The sequence below is a fragment of the Dreissena polymorpha genome, chromosome 13, assembly GCF_020536995.1.
Source record: "Dreissena polymorpha isolate Duluth1 chromosome 13, UMN_Dpol_1.0, whole genome shotgun sequence".
Lineage (NCBI taxonomy): Eukaryota > Metazoa > Mollusca > Bivalvia > Myida > Dreissenidae > Dreissena > Dreissena polymorpha.
Genome location: NC_068367.1, coordinates 63,658,507 through 63,686,142, shown reverse-complemented (window position 1 = coordinate 63,686,142; position 27,636 = coordinate 63,658,507). Strand labels below are relative to the sequence as shown.

The window sequence follows — 27,636 nt, the reverse complement described above, 5'->3', positions numbered from 1 at the left end:
ATCATTGGTTACGTTATACAAAGATTGAAACGAAATATGAACAGAGAACTTTTCTTGTTTTGTTTTATAATTACTACAACGAAAAACGATAATAAGAACTAATTTTTTTCGTATTTTGTTCTTGTTTCGGTTATTAGAAAATTGGAATATGAATTTATATGCGTCGATATTCATGTTTAGTTTAGTCGACTAATAATAATAATAATAATTATTAATATTATAATTATTATTATTATTATTATTAGTAGTAGTAGTAATAGTAGTAGTAGTAGTAGTAGTAGTAGTAGTAGTAGTATTAGTAGTAGTAGTAGTAGTAGTAGTAGTAGTAGTAGTAGAAGTAGTAGTAGTAGTAGTAGTAGTAGTAGTAGTAGTAGTAGTAGTAGTAGAAGTAGTAGTAGTAGTAGTAGTAGTAGTAGTAGTAGTAGTAGTAGTAGTAGTAGCAGCAGCAGCAGCAGCAGTAGTAGTAGTAGTAGTAGTAGTTGTAGTAGTAGTAGTAGAAGTAGTAGTAGTAGTAGTAGTAGTAGTAGTAGTAGTAGTAGAAGCAGCAGCAGCAGCAGCAGCAGCAGTAGTAGTAGTAGTAGTAGTAGTAGTAGTAGTAGTAGTAGTAGTAGTAGTAGTAGTAGTAGTAGTAGTAGTAGTAGTAGTCCATGTTGTAGAAGTAGTGCAATCAAAATAAAATATCATAAGAAGTCCCTCAACAAGGGGGAGACATATGTTTTTTCCGGACTGTACGTCTGTCCCTTCATTTTCTTGCTGCACACGTACACTTTCTTAACACAACTTTCATATAATACATGATGACATGTCATTGTTATTACACATTGTATTATTATTTACATGTTCTTGTGTGACAGTTTATGCATTGAATGCGAGTTCGATATCAAGTTTGTTACGATTGCTTACTAAATAAGAAATAACAAATTATCAATTGAAACGCATTACAAGTTATCTGACCATGAGCGTGTATCTAGATAGTCGTCCATGAACATATTTTGTTACATAGAGTTCGTAGTTTTGAGTCAAAGCAGCAAATAAAATAAATGTGTTTTATAACATTGTTTCAAGATGATATTGTTTGTCATTTAATAGTGGTTTACTAAATGACGTTCAATCGTTTGATGCATACAAACAAGTGCTTTAAGAGCGAAACTTGATTGTAAAAAAGGCACTGAATAATTCCTTTCTAACACATTCATGGCGATAAAGTAAGACACTGATATTCAAATATGTTTGCTTTAGGTACTGATGTATATATTCAATTATTGGCCATCAATTTGTATCGTATAACTCGAAATATCAGCTAATTTGAGGTATTAGTGCACAGTTAACGTCAAGCACCATTCACTAGTTATTAAACTATTAGTATGAACCTACTCATATGGTATTACAAATCAAGGAAGTGAACAATACCTAGCTACAAGATAGGGTACTTATATCATCTGATTTACATCTTGTGTAGATCAAATGTTATGCATCCGCAAATCTATACTACGCATTTATACCAGGCACCGTCTAGATTAAACCCAACTGAAAAAGAAAACGACAACACGACAAATGGGAATATATTTCGAACTTAGATTACACCCATTGTTAAACTGTAACAAACGAAGGACCTATATGTAGAGAAGAACAAAACAAACCTGTTTTGCAACTTAACAAACCTGAACGTCCCCGTTTTTAAAGAACTAGAAAAATCAATCGCTAAAACGCTGCATTTTTAGCGGGAGTGAATATGATTTTTGACGTTTGACCTGTTAATATTGACGACATAGGCACTTGCGTAATATCTCTGAAACAGATTATTTGCTGTTTGTGTTGGTTTTTTTGTCTAAATTAGATTGCATCTCAGTGTCCAAATATGCATAGATGAATCTGAGTCGATTTTCATAAATGATATGTTATAGTTGACCACGATTAATATCACCTCCCCTCAAATATCGACTTATATAACAACTTCCTGTTGAACTGATATACAAATGTATCAGGAAGCGTTATCTCTGGCATATATCATGTATGGTATGATTTCACGGGTTTTAGGCCTTTGAGCAAACAATCTCTTATCAGGGACGATGTGTGCACTCATATGTTATGCAGTTTGCAGTTGTCCAAAGAAGGTGTCAGACATATCATAAGAAGTTATTATGTGTAAGTGAACGATGGTGGTGTTTCAGGTCTTAGCAATAGTGTGTACTCTACGCTCCTGAAGAGCCAATTCATTACAGTCTACTGGTAATCAGATCGTGGATGACAATGAATTGATGGTAAAACTTCTAGAACGCATGTAATATAAGGATGAAGCCATCAATAAATTACGTCAGATCAAACAAAGCCAGGAAGCAACTATATCAAAACTGCGCAAGGATGTAGATCAAATATAATTTGAAAACAAACAATTGTGCGATTCCTCGTACACAAGTGCAGCAAACATGTTAATTGAAAACTGCTTGTTAGTTAAACAATATTTGATAAATGAGTACACATACGTCTTTAATCGACGTGTAAGACAACATATTGAGCTCCATAAATGCAGTTGTTGACTGCAGCAGGCCACTGAAATCATAGCGTAGAACATAGCTGTTGCGATTGCGATGGATGTATTGCACGTCTAACGTATTGTGCGATACCAATCCGGACAAGGGGCATACACATGTGCAGTTGAGTTCATTGATAGGTTACGTTGTCAAGATTACGGCGGAAGTTTTTTTTTTACACGACCACGTGCCTTAACCAGTTTGACAAAATTTTATTTGTGTGGGCATACTGTAGCAGACGCTGGAAGAGCTTTCAATGTTAAACTGAGAAGGGTGTATAAAATGGCCTCGGTATTATGAACTAATGAATACTGCTGAATACGGACATTCTGAAACCTACTCCTGCATCATCCCAATACATTACAGACATTTTTTTTGTTTTTTTTTAAAAGTGTTTGGAGATTTAATAGTCATACTTGTCGTCCATTTCCTGGCATTATCCGGCGTTTGTATCGCCATTTTACATTTCGACCATTTGGTTTTATACACACGATGACATTGTTGTTACGTAATATTTTTTATTTCATCAGTGTAGCAGCTGGTCACCATTCTACAGCATATAAAGCAGCTAGGTAACATTTTCTCAAGGTTACACTCATAATTACGGTTGTAAACTTTTGAATAGTTTAGCGGTATAATATTGTTAAAGTTATTTCGTTTATGAATGAAACTCTTTCTTAAAAATGTGGAACATAAATCCGTTAAGTATTTTAATCTGGACTGAAGAAAGTGGATGTTTTTGATGGTAAATATCAATATCAATAAAATGTGAGTATATTGATTAAAAAGTTTAAGGTGATTTGTAATATGTGGGCAAAAAATAGTTGATAGATCTGTATAGTAATAAATGTTCAGGACAGGCCTCTTTATAGTGAAACAAATGTAGACCTAATAACAAAATTATTTTTATTTCATCCGCTAACCGGGTATAATTTTAAATGTTTTAAGACAGCCGATCGCTGAAACAAAATTGTATTTTTTTAGTATATAACACATAACCCTTTGCAGTACAACCATAAGCCGCCTATAAAAGCCCATGTTTTTGCAGCATACATAAACATGTATAAACGTATAAACACATTAGTTGTGATGAACGAAGTAAATATTCAAACATGGAATGCACAAATTATAGTGTTATTGTACGTCTTTGTACGACTTTGCAGTATGCAGTAGGCTCGCAAACATGTAGGCCTATAGGAGAATGGCATGACAACTGTATGTGGACATTGCAAATAACCAAAAACCAAATTAGAAATAGCACAAGCATAATATACTATTAGATTTATTTAATGTTTGTGCTTATGCAACAATCGGTGCAATTGAAACATTGAATGTAAGTAAGACAGTGAAAGTTTATATCGGAACAAAATATCTCTGTTCAAATAAAGGCGATACAAAAGAACACAACCCAGATACTTGGTATAAATTTGCTAGAAACAAACACAACAGTGGATCTTAATATTATCAGTTTTAATACAACGTGTGTTTACTGTTTTGTTACAACAATTTAACTTACGGAATGATGAAAACATAAACATTATTTTAAAAGCCATATGGAATTATAAGAGAATTGGTTATTATTGTTTAACAGTGTTTGTAAAGGTATACAAATAAAGAAAATTAACAAGGTACCACACAATAGCTTTAATGTATAATGTATTCACACTGTATAACTATGTAAATATTGTTTTTCATAACAACTTCATTAAAAAATTTATACAATTATCGTACAATTGTTAGTGCTTATCGGAGGTCTCCTTGTTTATACTTATATACTCTTGATGTTATTAAAAGTTTTGCGTTAGTTTACTGGCAATACATATTTGTATTAATTATTTCTCTTTACCTATTTAATGTGCACATAATTGCACATGATTTTTCATTTAAATGCACTCCTGAACTTCCTCGTGCTCGTTCATTATGTCTTAGATCTGAAACACAACCATGATTAGAAGCTAAACTGAGACGGCAAACGTGGCATATAGTTAACAATCATCATTACAGCGATTTATGATCATAGTTTACGTTACTTCATTCATAGCAAAATGGTACATTCAGCATAATATTCCAATCGCTATTTAAAAATAAAATAAAATATAACATATTCAAAAATAGTAGGACGTGTCAGTGTCACGTAGCATAGTTCTTCACAGCAAGGCAAATAAAAGGATAGGTCGCTGGATACCATTTGCTACAACATTAATCAGTTGGTAGAGCGCTCGACTACACATCCAAATATCGCCTGTTGATTACCGGTGCGATAAAATAACTTGTTAGGTGATTGCTCATGAATTCCTTTACACAACATCCTAGGTCCACATGGCCCCGGTTTACATAATGCAGGTGTGAGTTAATGGCATAAGAATGTGCATTTGGTACTGGTGACCAGCTATCACATAAAAGTGTGAGTTGGTTAACCAACCGCCGCGATATTAATGAAATAATGTTTGAAACAGCGAAACATCAAACCAAACAAAAACTGGTTTTCAGTGTTAGCCCTGTTTGGAACTGGTTATGTTTAAATGTGAACATCTTAAGATATCTAGATAATCAGATGTTAAAACATCTTAGTCATTGGTCTGGGAAGCTTTAAACTGTACTGTGCGTGTCCTCCGCGTAGACCACTTTTTTCCATGAATCGCAATTCAGCGTTCGGTTCACGTGCTTCATCTGGTTAAGAAGACACCAAGACCACTTCTGGATCCAAAAGAATGCCACGCACGAAGGCTTTGCATCCACACATTTCATTTGGCATTTTTCTTTGCTTACTAACTGAAATATAAACATTATAATACTTAAAACTTTAGCTTGCATGTTTCTTAAAGATTCCGTATTTATTCTTATCGTAAGTTCGACAAGGGTAAGCAGCAACATTTTCATATTTATGTGTTCGCGTCCTTCACTTTACCTAAAACGGACATGTATGTGGCTGAAATGAGCAACTGGTTCAACACATACGAGCAAAAAGTAAATGTAAATAAACGTTAAGATATATGCTGTTTCGATGTATTCGTTCTTGTGTCATATGCATATAATTACAACCGCTTTCATTATAATATATATTCTGCATACATATCAGATAATCCTACCACGTTGCCTGTTTTTTTTCCATTCCAATATGAACCCGATGCGTATGCAAATGAATACACGGTTGGTGCCGGGATAAAACAGTTTATCATGTGAGTCTTTGACAATGAAAACCGGCATATCCGTGCTGAACCCGATACAATATTTCATTCCCGGAACAAAGCACCTCTACTTACCCAATATTGCCAAAAATAGAACGTTCCGTGTGAAATATGATGTGTACTAGATATCGTTTATTCACAAATGCATTATTTTCAGCATATTTAACATAATGAGAATACTTACAATAAACCATATTGTTTTATAAAAACGTAGATTCGCTTATTTTTCATTTCATAACAATTGACGATAAGGGGGCTGTTTTTTTTTTATCAAAAATACAGTTTATAAGTCAGTACAAAACATAACGACGTTGCTTTTTGTTCGACAATAGTGAAATGACGTCATAATGTGACGTCCCGAAATTAAATATGTGTCGTTCGGAAACGATAAACCGAAAACTTAAATAATAGTTTATTCTTAAAATAGATAATAGAGGTTGATAAGGCCTTTAGAGTAAAAAAATACATGTACTATACACCCAGCGTCGACGTGTATGCAAATAAGGCGTAATTTCCCAGAAAATACTAACCCCAATGAAATTCAGACAAGTGCTGCTCCATTACTAAATTTATTTGATACACATTAGTATTTGTGAATAAATGCTTGTTTTCACAAGCAGCTATTCTGTTCTTTTAAGAAATTTACAAATTTCCATGCATTAATTCAAAGCATATTTACAATGCGCGAATAAACAGTGCGGGAAAGAGTGTGAAAATCACCACGGATGGTTATAACTGGGGTCCCTTCATCATATTACGAGTTAAAGAGGTATTTGATGAAAACTTAACTTTCTGCATAAAAATCGAAATAGTATTTATTAAACACTGTTTCGATACTACATAATTACAGAGTTCAGTCTGGCTTAAGAAAACTGATTCACTTACAACGCAACTCAATCCAACTCAGTATATGTAGTAAATAAGGCCTTTGCACTAAAGTTCATAGTTAAAAAAAACGACCACATGTTTGTAGTGGCGAACACATCATCGTATACAAAAAACATGATTGTGGTACTTTAGATGATTTACATACGTACATAATATAAATAGTCTAACAGTATATGTTGTACTCATCAAATAATAAAAGTTATGCACAGTATGTCCACCCATGTGACAGCTATGTAGAACTTCTTTACATCATACTTACATCTTTGAAACAATGTATGATATTTACAATCAATAATATATAAATTATTACATAAACATAAATTTCTTATAATCAAATTATATGCACTATTTAATTTATGTTTGGATCACCTAAACTTGGCAAATGCCTGTCTTATATTTTAGCGGAAATTCCAATAAAAAAATCTACTTTGCGAACATCCTGAGAGATCCAAACAAACCATATCTTAATAATGTAGGATTTTACATTCGTTTCGCCATAATGACTCCCAAGGTTGTTTATTGATATGAACATACTATTGCATTGTTACGGAAATATATTATTATGCATTATTAATATATGACACCAATATTTAAATCAATGCACAAAATACGCATATACCCATATATGTGGACTGAAAGACATATTGGCTTTACCATGCTATCAAAAAGTAAAAAGAGTGTTTTAAAAGGGGATTTTCAAAAAAACGTTACATAACTATAAATGGAGGATATTGCTCTTTAGGATTATGGGATTATCGTCGCACAATAGTTTACCATCAATTTCCTTTCTATGTAGTTCTTGACGCATTAAACTGTGGTTTATTTTATCAAATGTCTTTACTAAGTCAATATACAAGCAATAGCATCTACCCTCTTTCTTGACAAACATTTTTGAGCCATCGCTTGAAGGCAAAACACAGAGCTGAATAGCCGGTCCGAAACTCTGCCTGAGATTTATCAAACCTATTGTTTTCTTCCGCCCATTCATATACATTGTTCATTTAATATACTGGAAACATTTTGTATATTATGTCAGTTGAAGAGATTCCACGGTTATTTCAAAAAAATATATGTAGGTCCCGATTTGTGTATTGCACATATTAAACTTTGAAAACAAAGTTTTTTTAAATAACCTGGAAACAAAATTCGATTAAAAAGTAATACCACATGATATCCCACGGGCAGATATTTGTCGGGTTGTAGGTCGCCGGGTATCAATGGGAAAATTGGACTGTGTAAAGTCTTTTTCTTTGTAAACTTGGTTATGCACAATTAGTTTATCATTGCGTATTACGGCATTTTTTTTCTCTCTTGTACCATACGCTCCCCGAGAATTTCTCTATGCTTTAGTACTTTGTCGCTGAAGTCATGTTGAACAGAGTGTGACCGATTATGTTGTAGCCGCGTAGTCGCCCTTCATTGAATCAGTTCACACATGTGGTACGTCTTAGTTTAACACACAATTATCAATGCAGTCACGCAACGTAATTATGTCCATTATAATTTTACGAAACAATGAACAAATCGATAAATTATAAACTTTAAACGTGTAATAACACAACCATCTTATCAAAAGCACGAAACTTCAACCAACAACGACAATCCAATAGTTTTGTGAGTTTGCCGATAGTAAATATGTTATAAAAAAAGATGTGGCCATCAACCTACCTTGTTATAACTGGACAACGTTATTCCGAAATCCTTATCCAAGCAGGCCGTCTCGTATCTGAACTCCCGGGTCGTAACAGTCCTTACTGTCAACTGGCCGACTATGCCAGCGACGCAGGCGAACAGAAGAACGGACACTGTACAAGACCCGATAATCATCTCTTGAAGGCGAGAGTAACGTCCGACTTGGTCGATTTTGGCTGTTCAATGCTATCTTATTATCCATTTCATTAGACAATCTACAGGGGAACTGTTACAAAAGATCCACCTCCATCTGAACGGTAAAAGGCACGAGAGACCCGGTCACGTGCAATATTATGTTATTTATAAAATCAATACTTTAAAAGTTTTTGCCACATTCTTGTCAATATATTTATTTTACTTTTTAGATTTGAACTCAGGTTTTTTGTCAAGTTTGAACCTCGTGTAGTCTAACGTCTCTTTTATTTTCATGAACAGTAAATGTTTTATTATAATATAGAAATCTTTGCATATGTTTGACCGTTTGTCAGTACTTGCTATATACAATTTGATTAAAGTGTTCAAAACGTTCCTTAAAAACATAAAATATATCAAACTTGTTATTGTTATGAGTGTGGGCATTGGGCAATCTAAAACAGGGACGGCTAATTGACATCTCGCCAACTTTCAATCAGATTCGTATCTAAACATCGATCGACCAATTAGCGATCGATAAACCGGGCGCGTCAATCGCTAACGACCTGTCTGCCATTTTCTAGACAAGCTGAATGAATAGTTCTCATTTATTAAACGAGTTTCGTTTATTTTGTTCGCAATAATAGGAAATGAAATATAGCGAAATGGTGTAAATAAGGTAAATGTAACTCGGACAGATTATACAAATAGAAAAGGTAGAGTAATTTAATTTATACCATTTTCAACACGGGAATGTGGTCTTGACAAGTGCGAGTGGAAGCTTCAATGTGTAAAATTACCAAAAATCCCCTCATAGAAAATAAATTGATTTCAGAAACTGTTAGTGTCATATAAGCAACATTAAGTATGAATTATATCACGTGTATATGTAGACTAATAGGGAATATTGGTATTTGCGTAACTTAACGAAATCAACGTTATAAATCGCTTTTGCAGAAATAAATGAAAACTATTTTATGTTTCTTTTTTATTAATAAAAACGTTTCGATAAGTGCCACTGTTTTGATGTTCTGCACTTTCAATTATAATAATTGATGAATGTCCCATTTGCAATTTTTAATATTATTAATATCCCTTTTATACGTAATACATTGGGGATTTCGGTACCCGCTCGGTGTCAGAAAGCGTGTAAAACTTAAGAGACATCACAGTAATAAAGCGCTATTCGTGTGAAATACATGTGAAACAAAATGTTTTGTTAGTATTTTCGGAAATAACACGGGTAAATGCCGATGTAGATGTGTTAATTTATTACTAATACCAACATTAGATTACACGTAGTTACAGGTTAGATTTCGGTAATCGTGCAAGCGTTTGGGAGCGTGTTTAAAGTAGCAAAATACCCATTATACATAGCTAATGTTCTTTATAAACTAATATGTTTTGCATTTGCATAAAAAATAAATGACACAAACCCATTTTATCAGTGAAAAAGGCCATTACAATTTCGGAACACCGCGTAATCTATAGGCAGTCTATAGGCAAAGAAGCCACTAAGTTGTTGGCTTGTCTAGGTATTCAAATCGCTAAGCCACGAGACTAAGTGGGCAGAGGAATCATCGTCAAGGCGATATGTCAATTATAACACGTTCAATGAAAAACACTCGGATTGTGTGTTACAAACTGCGAATATTGCCAAATAACCAAATTGCATGACGGACGTTCAATACTCATCGGCGACATCTGATTTTCTAAAGAAACGTTTTGAATGAGGGGTCGCTTGTGTAATATATGACTGTATCCACGAAATTATCATGCCAGTCTTGTTGCTATTCAGTTTGTGGCATAAATGTTATGTTCTATTTTCCCAATTACCATAACATATGTTAGTTTCCATTATTAATTATTAACGAAGAACTACCTCAAGCTCCAATTAGGTTGTTTTTTTATGCTTCAAATATTGACCTAACTCAACGTTTTCGTATACGTTTTGTTCAATGTTTACCTCATTAAGGTAAACACTTTTAGTAACTATTGTATTACTTCTCAATATGGCAATTAACCGGGTATAATTTAAGTGATCGGAAACAAGTTTTAGAAAGCAATTGTGGACCTTGGTAAATTTATTATAGGTATTATATATAACGACCATAGAGATCGATGTTTGATTCGATCTTCAAACATGTTTAATATGCATCAACGCTATAATTGTTCGGTAGATTCCGAGAAGATTGTCAATAATGTTGAATTGTGCCAAATGCAAATCAAAACTCATCATCAAAAACTTGATGAAGATTCGTTTCTGTTTCCTTTCAGATTGCTATTTCGACGTTTAAGCTGGGTGCAAGGAGACATTCTGGCGACGCCCCGTCCTTCTGCACAACGTTTATACAACGCTTGCAAAAGACGAGAACGCAATTTTTGTTATAGTTTTTTCGTAGTCAAAAAAACATTAAGCTTTGACAGAAAAGCAAACGAAACTTTTATCAATCGATGGCAAAAGAAAACACAGTTAAACACAAACCCGTATTCATAGTGTAATTTATTAATCGATAATTACAATATAAGCGATTTTCAGAGTTGGTTTACAAGCACAAATAGGCAATGTAACCGTAAATACGGTGTTGTTAAATCAACAGTCCTTTACCTTATAGTTATAATAATGTTAACATGAAACCATGCAGAAATCGTTGTTTAAGGACATCTCTTGGCTTGTTACGAAAACGGTTTCTGCCCGATATCTGACTATGCTTCATCAATCCGCATTATAATATTGTATCGCATTAGATAATGCCTTTAATCAATTTAGTTTACTTGGCTGACAAAACTTGCAATAGACAATAAAAACCAATACATTCACCGGATGGAGAGGATAATGATATTTTATATACTTTGAAAATTAGGCATACATGTGACATAATACAAATTGAAAGAAACTGTTGTAATATGCATGCGTTACAATAAAAAAGCTTTACTATTAAGTAATATCGTTGACGAATAAAGCTTTTTAAACATGTTTAATAATTATGATGAATTCAATTATTAGCAGCGCGTTGCTCACGCTGTACAAATGCATTTACTTCACAAATAGAAACTTTTAACCCGATGACAAAGTCACTATTGCAAAGTTCTGTTTTTTATCTGTATTATCAATCGCTATCATGTTTAAAGAAGCAGTTTAATCTCATAATGATACATATTATTAATACCAATAATTTAAAACCCTGTTTTCGATCCTACCCTTCAACGTTGTTGTGGTCGGAAATTACCCTTCACATGCTTTTGAAATGCGACACAAGGAATTTAAGACTCGGAATATGTGTCATTTCTGGAAGTGTTATGGAAGCCTTTGGGAATAAATACAAAAGCATTTTAATTTCGATATGGTTGTAATACGTGTTTTAATATTCTCAACAAACAATGGATGAAAGCCATATTAAAAGAAGATAATGTACTCCTCTGCAATTAAAATATATGCATAATCCGGCGGTTAGTGGTGTTATGAGTGCAGTCACGCGGAGTTGTAAATATAAACGACAGGTTAACACCAATCTAAAAAGTAGTTAAAGATAAAAAAAAACGATGCTTCATAATGAGAACATTATTTCTAATATTTGTAACAAGCCGAGACCGGGAAAAACTTCTTTATAGCGATTATTCGAATACATTTAAATTTGAGTTACACAAATACTTTGTTTTCTTTTGTTTTCTATCGGCATCATGTTTGGTTATAATAAGCAGTATAGTGGCGACTATAGTGGCCATAGTTGTTTAACTTACTCATAATAACAGAACACAACTCAATACAGATACTCATGTGCTAAATGATGGGGAGGTATCTAACTTTCTCTGAGTGCAATCACCAAGTGCAAAGGTAGAGAAGAGGGGCTCCGAAAAAGATCATTGTAATAATTACAATTTTAGAGTGTCCAAATGCTATGGTTAAGTAAATGTTACCTTTTACTACAGTGCAATTAGTGATTGGAATGCTTTGCAAGATACAATAAAGAAAATTGATAATAAACATAAGTTCAAATTAGCTGTTAAGAACCATCTATTGTGCTTAGCTAAAACACCTTAATACATATTGTAACAATTAAAATATTTGTGATCTAGTCATCATGACAAATATATGATAGAAACATGATTGTAAAACTTACATGTATACTCAATTATTATCAGGGACTAATTGTTCATTTTGTGTAACTTTCACATAGGATTATATTATAGTAAGTATGATCTAAACAGGACCCCATTGGAAATAAGATTTCGGGCTTTCATGGGCAATCCTAAGTTTTTACACTATATTATCCAAGTTATTTCATTCTACATACTTAGTTTCTCAAAGTTGTGAACGTGTTTCTATAATATATCTAATTACAAGTCTATACTGGAAGTATGTGATAGTAAATATATGTGACATACATGTGTTACTGTGATATTTAAGTAATAAATTAAACAACTGTGATATTAAAGCAATATATTAAACACCATACAGTAACATTAAACCATATTTTAAGTGTGAGGTAGTTGTTAATCTGTTCCCTTTTAAACTAGTCTGAGTTGATACGCTTTATTAAGGTAGCGCACCCGTAATGGGCACCTATCAAAATATAATCTAATCTAGTATTTTCTTAATCAGCATCATTTCACTGAACTACATGCAAATTTTTAGGTAGTCTTTCCATGCTTTTAAAAAAATATACTGATTTTTTCACAACCAACCCCACACTCGGCTTTTTCCAGTTTATGTGCACCCCTGGGGTATATGAAAGTTCCATAATTCATCCAGATTACCAAATATAGGCATGCAGTTGGTGTGTACAGATGCAGTCAAGGTGTTTAAAGTTTAAACACGATGAAACAAGATTTCTTTTACAGACATTGATTTTTTATAACTTGTTATCTATTGAAGAGCGCCATGAAATGTAAGTGGTTTCCGGCAAATAGATATTGGGTTGATTAAAAACAAAGTGTCATAAAATTCAAAATAGTATCATTTAAGTAATATTTTGTTCTTAGAATTTATAGGTTCACTATATACAGCAAAATTACCAAGAAATAGACAAATTTACCGTTTACTTTTTGAAATGAAAATAAAAATGCAACATGCATGGTTCGTATTTTCAGCAGTAAATCACCCAATTTAGCCATAACGTTGTTTTAATTTAAAAAAATTGAAGAATGCGCATAAAAATTGCAACATATTTAACAATAAACATAGCTTATATGCCATATTAAATCAAATTACGTTAAAAGAAATAAAACGCGACGCAAAAAAGTATACGTCGTTGGCAGGACTCGAACCTGCGTGGGAATATCCCAAAAGATTTCTAGTCTTTCGCCTTAACCACTAGGCTACGGCACCTAATATTAGGCTCTTCAATCTTCGAAGAAATCGCGGGAAATCATTAGGGGTGCGCTTCCTTAAGATCCTTTATTTTGTCGCACTTGTGTGTTCCTTTCCATTGTCATATCATAATTCACATGATATTTACAGCAGGTTTTAGACCATAGGTTTTGTTCAGAAGCAATCTCACATATACTTTTAGTAATAACTTCTATACTTTTAGAAATAATTGTTATGTAAATTTAATTAATAACTTGTATATTATGTGTTTAAACCTGAATAATAATCAATCAACCAATCATTATTTCCCTTACAACAACAGAGGAATATATCATAAGATTTTAAAGTTATTAACTACACCAATAACGTGGATGGTATCGATCAGTCCTGCTGTACAATTGGAGTTAGCGTGTTAGTTAGGAAAGCTGGAATTACTTAGAGATTTTACACATATATCGTAAACGTATAATTAAAGGTTGGATGCTTAATTGCAATAAATAAACAATATAAACACGTATACAAAAGAGACTCTATTTATATTCCCGATTCGGGAGATCATGAATGATCCCTTGTATATGCTTCTAACCACATCACTTTTATTTTTTGTAATTTGCAGATTTCATACTTTTTCTCTGTCCACATTTATTAAGTCCAATGTCTTCCTTCGCCAGTGAAATGCCGCTTGCTGCTTTTACTGTGGCACATAACGCAATTCTTTTTGTAAATTACTAAAAATACGTAAAAATAAAATAAAATAAAAACAACGTTACCAGTTTGAATATATTATTTTTATGCATTTATTTTTGCCCAAGTGAAAGCTTCTTCACAACACACGATAGATAAAGAGTCTATTCACCACCAATCATTTAAAGTCTTTTGCTGGTTGACAAACTGAAACTCAAATACGCGTATCGGGAAGAACTTGTTTATTTGAGGTTTGCCAAACAATCACTCATCCAATATTCGGTGCAGTTTTTAAGCAATGTCTTTGATTCTTATTGGTTGGATGCATTAATCGTTATAGATGTGTGCGAAAACAATTATATACATACCCCATGACCTCGCTGTCAATATGAACAGGTGCAAAACAGTGCGCCGTAAATCTCGTTTTTTTTCTTTTAACACTTCACAACAAATAATTGTTCGTGGACTAATACAACTTTACGTGTTCGTTTTTCTTCAAAAAATGCAAATGGTTGGAAACGTTTGTCAAATGATCGCGAACGTTTCAATTGACCTATATATATATATATATATATATATATATATATATATATATATATATATATATATATATATATATATATATAAATATATGAGTATCTGCGGGTTCGCCCACACGTACTTATCTCTCTAGTCATTTTGCCCCTCCTAACCAAGCGATAATTAACTTGCTATCTAACTTGGTTTGACTCGTTTATCTTATTTCTTTTGATAAAATATTGACGCAACAACTACTATTTATGCTTCTTTGTTAGACTTTCTCTTCATTATATTTCCGCTATTCAGTCTTACCGTGAAACAACTAAAAAATTGCTGACAGGGAAGCTTTCTGAATAATGGTCGGGAAGTAGTTATCAAAAAGCATTGTGAACACTGAATTAATGCATTCAGCACTAAGCTATTAAGTAACTAAATGTAAAATAAACTGAAAAAACAAAGACAATAGTTAATTACATTTGTATTACGAAAATAATCTGGTGATCGTGTTCTGCACACATTAATGAATTATTGTATATATTGCATGCCATACAAAAATGGATATCTTTCTCACATTTAATGCAAAACATTTTCATTAAGTATTAAGTTATATGAAAAATGAAAACGACTGCATAATTTTTGTGAGGCGACCAGTGTTGATGAAAGTTTTAGCGTAAGCAATAAGATATTTAATATTGATGTACAACTGCCAAAGAGGTTAACATTTACCAGTATTGCACACTATTGCAGCTACATGTTCATTACTTGAGGATGTATATGAGGCACATATCTCCACAGGTAAGTTAATCCATATTTAACATTCGTTTTGGCCCTCAACATTAAGCTCGACAATGTTATGCTTAAGATTATTAATTAATAACATGTTAAGATGAAAATACGTTCAAATTTAAACGAAAGCGTGGGAAAGAAATGGAGTGAAACGGCAAGGTTCTGCGGCCTTCTCATTTTTGGCTCCCTTTCTGGCCATCTAGATAGTCTATTAAATTAGGCATTGAATGCGAATTTAGTGATACGTTTGATATTTTCTTAATAGATATAACAAATAAATGATAAGAATTGGCTTAATATTTGCAACGTTCTTTTTTCAGTTTGCATAAAAACCAATAGATGTAGTTGTTTATAAAACAATGTAAAGTAGAAAGCATGTTTTGTCCATTCTAATCCAAAGACTCTCCGCTATTAGCTGTTTGATGATTCACTAAGTTATATGCCTTGTCATGCTTTTCAACATAAAAGGCACAAATCTAGTGAGAAACATAGCGTGCGAAATAAATGGAGAAAATCTTATTTCATTTCATCGATGATGAATTGTGAAAATTATTCTAATAAAAGAACAACGAAACTTAATGGTTGATAGTTCAAAGTGTGTGTACGTTATCTGTATTCGGCTTGACAGAAAGAATTTATTGTTTGCGTTTTCTAATAATATTTAAGCTTGGTTGTTTTTAGTTTCAAGTTAAATCTGAAACAAAATGAACTTAATAAGCTGAGACGTTCAGAACAGAACAGGCGACATTTTGTTTTGTCGAAAATTAATTCGAGTATGTATTTTGGTTACTAGTAAACGTATTTAAAATATTTAAGGTGATAAATCGTGTTTGAAAAGTGTTGCATGCATGTGATTTATTTATAATAATTTCCCATATGACTTTTTCCATCAGATAAATTGGACAATTTGTATAATCAATATTGATATTTGTTAAATCAAATGACATGTGCATATTGTATACACATAGGTACAGTTAAGAATGTAAATGCAAACAAGTAAAAAGTATACACTAAATAGAAAACACTAGTGACATAAACTTGTACATATTTATTTTAATCAGACCCAACACAATATTACTTTATTTCAAAATGCGCAGCACTTTTGCATGATAAAGTTGAATTTTAAATTTAAAAGAGTGAACAACATGTAAGGGTTATACCAACATAACAAATCAGTAATGGCTTTCACTGCAGGATTATGTGCTATGTTTACTGACTGTCTGTGCAATCAACCAACAACGCTTGGGCCTTGCTCCAATTCTTTCAGAAGAAAGCCAGAGAAGTACGAGAAATCACTGCCATGGACAGCATCTCCAGCTTGAGCATTCTGAATGGTAATGACATCTCCTTTATTGAGATATAGAACAAAGGAACCAGAGCTGGTATTGTATAGATTTGCACTTGCCACATGTGCATACATATTGCAAACCGTATTCCCATGGTGAACCAGTTTAAAATATTTGTCGTGCCCTAGATATGTAAGGAGTGTTGACATCAACACATAAACACCCGAAACTGGAGCCATAAAACCGCCCAAGTGCGGATTATACGCCGAGCCGATGTTGGTTATGGCGTGATCAAAGAGCAGGTTTTGACCAACGCCAAGATCCATAGCATGTTTACTCAACGTCGAAAAGAAAGCAACTTAATCTGTACCAGCATGCCGTTTTCCAACAACTTGTGCGTGTAGATCTTGTTCTGAAATGCATAATAAATAAAAATTATTCTGAAAATAATACAAACAATAATGTTGTCGTTAATAATAATAATAATTATAATAATAATAATAATAAAAATAAAAATAAAAATAAAAATAATAATAATAATAATAATATTATTATTATTATTAATTTTTTTTATTGTTATTTTTATCATGATATTGTTGATATCCGTAAGATATTTTAGAAATTATTAACCTCTTTGTTTTTGGTCGGTTTCGTCGTTTGGAGTTTCTTTAAACGATGGTGTAGATCTGTTAACAAGTATCGGCACGAAGTTAACCAAGGATTTTGTCTCAACATTCATTTGTCTTTCATTGTTTGTTACTTCGAATCACTTTGCGTTTGTAGTAAGTTTTGAACGGACACATGTGACAGCTGGATCTTTTTGCCACATTTCAAAGCATACTTCTGTAATTTCGAAACTTTCTGATTAAGTTTGTGGAAGAGTGTGTCCTGTCTTTTCTGATTAACTTCTATCCGATTGATAACACTTTCTTGTGTGATTGCTTTCTTTTGTAGATCGTATATACTTGCATCCTGTGCACTAATCTTAAACATAAGCATCTTCATAGTTTCATACTGTTGCCTTTGATTTGCACGCAATTCATTAATTTCTGCATCCTTTGCGTCCATACGATTCCGTAGTTCCAACAACAGGTCATGCTTTAAAATGTCGACACTTTGTTCGGAATGTGATGAGTGTAGCACACAGTACACACAAGACGTACTAACGTTGAACGCATTTCGTGAGTTAAATTTCATGACAGTACGTTTTGGAGTCACTATATATATATATAACTTGCTAGATAAGGAAAACAAGAGTATAGTTGGTCAAGGTCACACACCTCAATATGGCAGATACATTATTGTCATCTAAGAAAATCTTGCTAATATGCAGAAACTTTAATATAATGACTGAGACCAAATACATTTGGCTAAATCATGTAACGGCGGTTTTTGAAACATTAAAAGTACGTTTATTTGTTTTAGTTTAAACTATGTCTTTTTAACTGATGTACAGTTATCACGTATTGTTTGCTATTTATATCTCATTTAAATTAAAAAAAAACTAATTGACATTTAAGAATCAGTTAAAATCATGCTCATAAATGTTTATGTAACTAAACAGAACGTATGTACACACACATTTTGGATAATGGCTGAAAGCTAGAAGTGTATTTGTAACGGATTCCATAGTCATAATTTTGGATAAGTTGAGCTGATTTCTAAACTAAAACTAAAAGTTGTTTTTCGCTGATAAGAAGTGTAAACCAATTCATTTTATATACAACTACTCTGTCATACAATGCACGTTTTTGAATGTGTAAACTCTTATCCCTCGTAATAAAGGGCGCTCAATTTAAGATCAAAGGGACGTATCAACAGATTATCGCATTTTTAAAAATTAACCGGCATAATATTCTAGAAAAAAGCATCATCAATACAAATTGTACTCTTGTATTCCAAAATGACTTGAAAACGTTGAGGACCCATCAGCAGTTATACTTGTTCGTGTCAATATCGAGGACCCAACGAATATTTTAAACTTTTTAACAACGGGAATCCCCTTTACAAAATGTTAAACCAGGAGAGAAAAATACAATGCCAGCAATGGTTGCTATGTGCCGTATTTTAATAAAGGAGACATCATAGCCATACATAATGTGCAAGCTGGAGAGACTTACATGGTGAAGATTTTCGTTAACCGTCAATCTGGGGAACTGGTTAAACGGCATTGGTCTCCATGTTCTCCGTGTTCGAGAGCACTTAGAGGTCAACCTGTTAAGGTCTAAGTAAATCATTATGAAACAGTGTTTAAATATGGTACTCAAAAGTAAGATTGTTAAAACGCGATTAAGTTATCCAGAAAGGGCAACATCCTTTAATTACCTGAGTAAGGCCGTATCTCTGAATATTATGTGCTGAACATTACAACGAAACTTTTCTAGAGTTTTATCGGAGTGTTTGAACATTTGCAATGGGATGAAAACGATATCGGAATGGAGTGAAAAGAGATTTGCGCACAAAAACGTAACGATGACCCTATCATTACCATACGGCCAAGACGGTTGGAACAAAATTAAATCATAAATACTGATCACATATAATAATACTGAGCAGTTATCTGTGAACTTTATGCAATGATAGTACGTGGGAGTAAAACGATGGAACAAATTCAGAAAACTTGACGTGCCTTATATAACAGCTCGTGAATGAGGGATGAAACAATATCATTTGGAAAAACATTTTGTGTGCCTTTCTTTAATAGTTTAGAAATAGACCTAGTTATAATTAGTTTTAACATTGACAATTGCAAACGGCAATACATTTTTCAAGTTGATAAATTGAAATAGGCATAACCTTAGTGATTAAGAAGTGTGAAAAGTGACCATAATTGTGAATAGATCGTATGGTTGGTGCCGTAATTTCTAAACGGACTCAATTCAATGGAAGAAATCATTTTTCTTGAAGCTCAGTTTGATACCTGTTCATGTGATGTACACTGTATCAAAACGTTTACAATGTCATCCTGGTATTGGTGTGTTGTGTGGTGGAGTATTGGAAATGATAGGCCTGGCATCGCATTGATTTGGCTGTCATTAAATTGCATGAGGGCAAATTTAGGGTTCCATGTTACTGTTATTCTTGGACCTGCAAGTGAGGATGCCTGAACAGGAAATCTATGATCAAAATTGTCATTATTTGTTGCTTTGTGTGACCGGCTTAAGGGGATTGAGCCCATTGTGTTTGCGGATGATGGGGGTGCTAGTCCGTAACATGTTTTAGAGGCTATTTTTGTCGGCATCATTTGGCAAATAAGCACTGGTACAAACTGCGCATTTTGCGATTGGACTATAAGTCCAAGTCGAATAGCTCAATAAAGAATGGTATTCAATAAAACACAGACAGCCTGTTGGCTGTATAATACATTTTAATAAGTGGAGTCAATCATGTTAACATTCGCTGTTTCAAAGATCATAGAAGCAGACATTCAAAACGAGAATACTTAAATACTTAGTAATACACTTAAATGTGAATTGCTGACTAATTTACAATGCTTGGTGGTCCAAAGGCATATCAAATAATATAAAGCCTACATGTGTCATAATCATATAAAATGTACTTCGACATTGTTATTTAGTATCAACAACGTACGTAGACATCATGGATATGAAACCAAGCCGCTGGATATTGTATTCAGTGCAAATAAAATAACCGACATAATAATCTAAAGGCACTGACATTATGAAATAGAAGGAATATGTTATTGACCTATAAAATCCGATTTCAAACCAACATCGAATCAGCTCAGTGTATTATTGTAGCATGAACATATATCACCGACTCCTTAATACAAAGTATAAAGAAAAGTGCTATTTAAATACAGTATGGGTACTTAAGTGCATTTGCAACTTGTATAATAAATGAGATGTTGAACGCCAAGACAGTTTTCGCATTTAAAGACGACAATTACCCATAAGAGAAAACGTTTTTTTTTATTGAAAAATGCTTTTTATGCTATTGCGGTACATAAACTTAATCTACTTTTGCTAATAACTCATCATAGTACATCGGGAACTTACGAGCATATATTAATGAAACGTACACCAAAATTATACTTATCTGAGGTCCATTGACAAATTTTAGGGGCGATGATTACGTCTTAAATGTGTAAAGAAAAGTGGTGAAAAGCATTTTTCACTCTTACGCAAATCGGTCCTTAGAACAATGGCGATTTGAAAAGTTTAATATCAAAAACTAGTAATCGTAAAAAATATGTCCGTGATGTTCCAAGGTATGGCATCATAAGTTTCAAATAAAGTGCAGCTTAACAACCCAGGAATTGAGCCAGCCCGTTGCGTGCATGATGAGTTCACTTAGAATCTTGTGGGCGTCGTTATCTGGATATCCGGAGCGTTTTGAAGGCAAAATGTTACCAACAGGCTTCCAGAAGATACCATCAAATGAGGTAAATGCAAGACGCCACCTGTCAACTATTAGTTGAATACTGATTGGATGTATTAAATAAAATAAACTTTTAATTGGATTAGGAAATTCTATTATTAGCCCTGGTCTTCAGAGGATAAAAATCGTTGCCTTAATAATAAATGTCATGCGCCATTTTATGTGGCGTTAATTAAAAATCATACTGAATGCAACTAAAATCTTTAACATATTAAGGGAAAACGAAGAACTTCTATCACTTGATAAATGAGTATATTGAAGTGATTTCTGTAGACTAATACGTATACATCATTTATTTTAACGACCTCAGTGTATGAATGCATGCTCACAATTACCATGGCACTATGTTGCAAATATGAACTTACAATTTTTACACTGTCCAATGAATTTCCATATCTCTAAGTCGTGAGGAACAGTCACGACCTAAACTCAAATAATACATGTGATTAGATGAACTCGGAAAGTCATGCGATGCCGGCAAATTGTGTTTTGATATAAATGAATAACGTTTTCATTGTTTTTTGGACCAATTAATAGGCAAATCCTGCTTTCAATATCTTCATTAAATTACACGGGTTGCATAATTGTTTCTTCAATTGTCTAAACTTACTTTGTATATGTCTTATAATTGGAAATTACGTTAGGAATGCATGTCGTTGTTTTTGTGCGTTTTTCTAACTTGACCTGTCCTTTAACTTTAAGATTCCAGAACAGAACAACTATTTGGACATATCTGAAACGTATTGTTTTGGAGAGGAAGCTATCAAAACTTAAATTTCATGGGGACAAATGTTTGAATATTGGCTACGGTCAGTTCACATGGAATTATTTGCTGTAAACTGCAACTATATACTTTTCATTACTTTATTATTATCATATACAAATGTTGAGCTTTGATTCATCCAACAATCGGAGGATCCTCTTCCATGGCCTTCAAAAGAAACCCGGAGAAGTACGAGTAATGAAATCCAAAAAGGATCTCCCCGGAATCCATATTCTGTATCGCGACAACGTCTCCCTTGTTAAGATGCAAGATATAGCTGCCACCACTGGACTCGTGATTTCCACTACCGGTTCCACCAACGTACATATTGCAGACGGTATTACCGTTGCGAACCAACCGAAAATGGTCATTGTGACCATACATTGACATCAATGTAGACATCAGCACGTACATTCCAGAAACAGGGGCAGAAAAGCCCCCAAGATGTTGGTTATAGCCATTGCCGACATTTGTAACCATGTTGTCAAACAACACGTTCTGGCGCACGCCAAGATGATCAGCTGTTTGGTTCAGTGTTACAAAGAAAGCCACTAGATCTGTCCCGGAATGGCGTCCAAGAACTGTTCGTTTGACGGATTCCTTTCCTAAAAAGACAGGAAATGTTAAACAAAATTATGTAATGAAAGCTAAACTTTGATTTTACGTGAACTTTTACCTGGTCCTCAACCTGTAACCACTGTTCCATTACCACATAATCTAAGTGAGCAGAGGATCAATTTAGGGCTCGTAAACTTAAGGTCATGGATTTGAACCTTGATTGTTTTTCCAATGCCAGAGCAACTAAGCCTGACTTTTTATGTACACGTTATTATTTATGTTCACATATTTTAGTCTTAAACATACATAAAATATATCAAAACTGGTATTGTAGTTTTTCAAGTTTATTGCATATTCTACAGCACGTTTACGGTCGTAGTAGTAATATAAGTAGTAGTATTGTATTATAAGTGTTACATTCGAATATTTAAGTATTCTTATAACAATTAAATGGTCAATAAAACGCGACCAACCTGCGCGTTTTAGTCCTATTTCAATCCTTTGGTATTCAGTGGAGCTCAATGCAATTGTCCCACTAGCTTCAGGCAGAGACATTGAAACACTGGTATTCAAACCGGCAAAACCATCTGCTTCTTCCTTTTTGTTTTTTTCGTTTTCTTTTGTATTGATAGTACTCGTCACATGCTCCTCGTTTGTATTTGTCTTCTCCAACTTATTAAATGCAATCATCATCGATTGAATTTGCTGCTCACAGATGGAATAAGAGTTTGTTAACTGCTTGTTTTCACTCCGCATATCGTCCAAGTCCAGCTGTATTTTACTTATTGTTTCATCTTTTTGTGTTTGAATGTGTTGCATCTCGTTCATGACATTAATCATTGTGTTGAATTTTGACTCTTGGTGTTGCAGTGCCAGACGTAGCTCTTTAACAACGGCATCGTATTCATCTAAACGCCCCTGCATCTCTGTCAACAGCTTAGAGCTTAAATTGTTTTCTTTCATTTTAAACTCAACAGAGAGAACCTTATTTAAAAACAAGGTACTCATCAGAAATGGAACCAATAATGAAATCATTGTTAGTGTTCTCTTCAACATTCGGCGTAATGGTAATGGATCTTGCAATCTAGACGTCTATAAATGGACAACGGTATGCAGCAATTCCACACATCGCTCACCTGCAAAATCGTGTATTTGACGAAGAACTACTTCGTCTTCGTACGGAATATGCCAGTTAGTAAGCATTAACTTAAAGGTTTAGAAAAAACACACTTTATTGCATCATTTATTGTCTCTTCTTTAGATAATTTGACAGGAAATAACGAAACAAATGAGATGGCAGAATTCTGTGCATATATTGTTTTTCACGCACTTTATCGTCAGGCGAGCTAATAATAAATTTACTGATATGGATGTTCCACTAGTGAGTCTATTTAAGGTAACGCTTTTTAGAATGTCACGTTTAAGAACGTCTTCAAAGTAAAATTATCTGTTACGTTTAAATGACTCTAAGGCTCATTTAATTGGTTAACAGGTTATGCATATCAAGGATATTATAGGCAGTAAATGTTCGATTTTACATGTGCAGTTTTGAATTTAGTAGATAAAATATATTTTTTTGTATTCATGATCTTTTAATGCATGTTGAAGCGGAAAAGATACATTTGCAATCAAATAAAGTTTTAAGAATTAAAATGTAGGAAACCATTTTCACATAAACATAATACCATCCAAAAATTATGCACAAATACAAATGGGCGTTTTACAAGCAATTAAAACAACATACACGAAAACTGAGGAGACGAATCCTTCTAAATGAGTATATGCAGAGAATTTCCTTTTCGCCAAATGAACGAACTAGCTATTTCATTAAGAACACACATTTATCCTTATCAAACGTTGGCGCATGCTTATGTACATATGCAACGACCAACTTCTCTGTGTCTGTGTTCCTTTCTTGATGCTGAAGCAATATAACGACTCACAGATGGTTATTAAATTATCATTTTTGCTTTCATCTCGCAACAACACATGACCCGTGTTAAAACAGCCAATATTTCGGAGTTCAAGTTTACGGCTCAACAGATATATAATGTAAGGTTTAGTATCTGAATCAATCTTGACCACATCTCCTGAACATCACATACGGTCAAGACATTAACCATTCAAACTTCAGGTGTAGATCAAGAGATATGATATTAAGCTAATAATAATTATAGTTTAATATAACAATGTATTTTTAAATATTACATTAAACAGCATATATTTCAACATTGCAACATGTGTATTAGTGTTTATTTTGAATGAAATTTGAAAATAACAAATATACTAAAATAGTAATAATATTAGTTCTTTCAGTAGAGTCGCCTAATACTAGCGTAAACGATAAAAATATTGCTATGTACATAAATCACATTTTTTTTCATGGACACATCTATTCTTAAAGAGGGAAATGCAAACATGTGTGCACAAGCAATGCATGTTGGTGTACATTTACACATATATTTTGTTTTATTGCATTACAATGTTTATTATACTACTCAAACTTATTTTAAAGGCATTCTTCATTTTATCTTACATAATCTAGGTCAGTTATGCAAGTATATATATGGTTCGATACATTTTGTACAATTGAAAGTCAAGGAAAAAACTTCGTTAAGATTAAGCAATTAATATTATGACATTTCCGTTAATTGTCGATCAATATCAATTGTGAAATAAAACAAAAAAAACTCAGTGTTTCATGTTTCTGTTTTTAATATTAACTTGAGTATTTGATATTTATTTTTTTATTTAAAGTTAAATATACTTTGTATTATAACGTTTTTTAAAGACAATGCTTACGTTTGAACTCGCTATTTTATGTAGCATATGTTGAATTGTAATTACCTTTTAATGATTACCACTTGAAGTTAATGCTCTTAAACAGTATCAGTCATGACTCTTTTTTATTTAATACCGTGTATTGTCTTTGATCAAGAGTGGATAAATTAAAATTAACATTTTGTGAAACATTAACAATTTATTTTTTAATATTCGAAATGTTTGCGAAATCTGTTGATAAAAAAATGAGCAAAAAGAAATTGATTAAAAGAATAACTGATTCTTCAGGAGTGCGATTGAGTGCATGTAGCATTAAAGATAATGCACAATTTTTTCGTGTCATTTCGCAATAATTGGACAATTAAAGTCTATATAAATTGCATAGACCCTTTACAATATTATTTTCTTTTTTCACCGAGGAAATATTTCGCGGTTATACCCTACAGGGTCTCCTCTACATCTTTCAGGTCACTCCTATACAAACGAATGCGAAATAACAATTAATGAATTAATTGTATATTTGTATTTATCTGTAAATAATGCTGCACAAAATGCGATGTTCATTTTGCAAAACAAATCGCAGAGGACCTTATACATAAATAAATTTAGCTTTTTATTTCGGTGCTCGCTGTTTACTGCGTATAATTGGATTTTTCTACATTTAAATATTAATATACGTGTGTTGTTTTAATAAGAAACATAATTGGCATATGTCATTAATTTTATTCAAATCATTTGTCTTTAAAAGAATGTTCGAATATAGTGAGATGTCAGCAATTATGACTCTACATTAGGTGGTAACGATGCTTATGGCATCTCCCTATCAATAAGTCTTGAGGAATCATCACGATCTAAACTTATAAGCACAGTAGTGTGGTAGATTTACATTTACTTTGATTGAGAGTCTCACGACGACGCCCTATACATTTTCGGAATACATTGCAAATATGGTTATACGAAAGGACAGCTAACTTAATACATATTTGATTCGCACAATAAATCAAACGACTATGATTCACCTCAAGTTCAATCAGCAGTCTTGCAATTTTAGTTAAAGCATGAATACTTAGTAGTTAATTAATAATGTATTTGTAATAAAAAAAGAACACTAGATGCTACGAACAAAAAGGGTTCAAAATTTTATATTATGAACATTATTTGGCTCGACGAAAAAGACATAATAGTATTTATGCTTAAAATTTGTTTAAAGATCGAATCAGTAGGGCGTTAAATTTAGATTTATGTACAAAAATAAGCGTGTGTTGTTCGAGCAATAGGTTATGAGTGAACAAATACGTTAGCTTAGAGTTACTTTTTGCAATCCGTATACGATAGTGTTGTGTAATAGAGACAAGTTCGGTTATGAGAATCATTAAATGTGATCGTTCAAATTTATTAAACGTCACGCAAATAATTAAGTATAGTTTTAACATTTCAGACCCCATTTGAACGGCAATAACATACGTTTGAACGGCAAGTACTTTGTTTCACATATGCTTTGATTAAACGTTTTCAGAAAACCGTTCGTTAATGGACGTAATGTGTGAATGGATATTTCTACACAATCCTATTAACGGATGTGAGTAGCTTTCATAACTTATAACAATGCTGTTATGCTTAAGTACTATAAAAATGTGGATAAATACGAAATTCTATGTTAACTCCTGCGTTTGCAAAACATGGTTCAATCATTTCTGACTATGAGGATTATAGCACCATCAGTGTTTTAATGAGAAATGATCCAACTATACGGTTATGAAGGAAACGGTATTTCATGATGTATTACGTATGCATGTTTAACTTCAAGATTTCAAAACTGATCGAGTATTCGAATCATACACATGCTTTAGTTTTATACATTACTTTGAAGTTGAAGCAATCGAAACAAAAGAGCTAAAAAGAACAATTTTGTTTTTATTTTTTGACATGATTATTACAAAGTAAATCAGTTAATAAATACATTAGCTGTATGCTTCTACGACAGGTTAGTATCATGAACAAACAATATATCATGACGATACAATATGTGGATGTCATAAAGTTTTATAGATAGCAAAGTTCAATTACTGTAAATTTTATAAAACAGCGGGAAGATGATTTCCACAGGTTGATTATT

General features: G+C 33.0%; 1 protein-coding gene across 1 annotated transcript; it reads right to left on the bottom strand.

The window, feature by feature from the left end:
* Positions 1-22,268: 22,268 nt before the first annotated feature.
* LOC127855569 (uncharacterized) lies at positions 22,269-23,826 on the bottom strand. The gene is made up of 2 exons (XM_052391299.1): positions 23,213-23,826; positions 22,269-22,786 (listed from the first exon to the last, which is right to left on the bottom strand). Exons 1-2 carry the CDS (start codon positions 23,793-23,795, stop codon positions 22,317-22,319), a joined length of 1,053 nt encoding a protein of 350 aa, XP_052247259.1. The 5' UTR covers positions 23,796-23,826; the 3' UTR covers positions 22,269-22,316.
* Between the last annotated feature and the right edge of the window lie 3,810 nt (positions 23,827-27,636).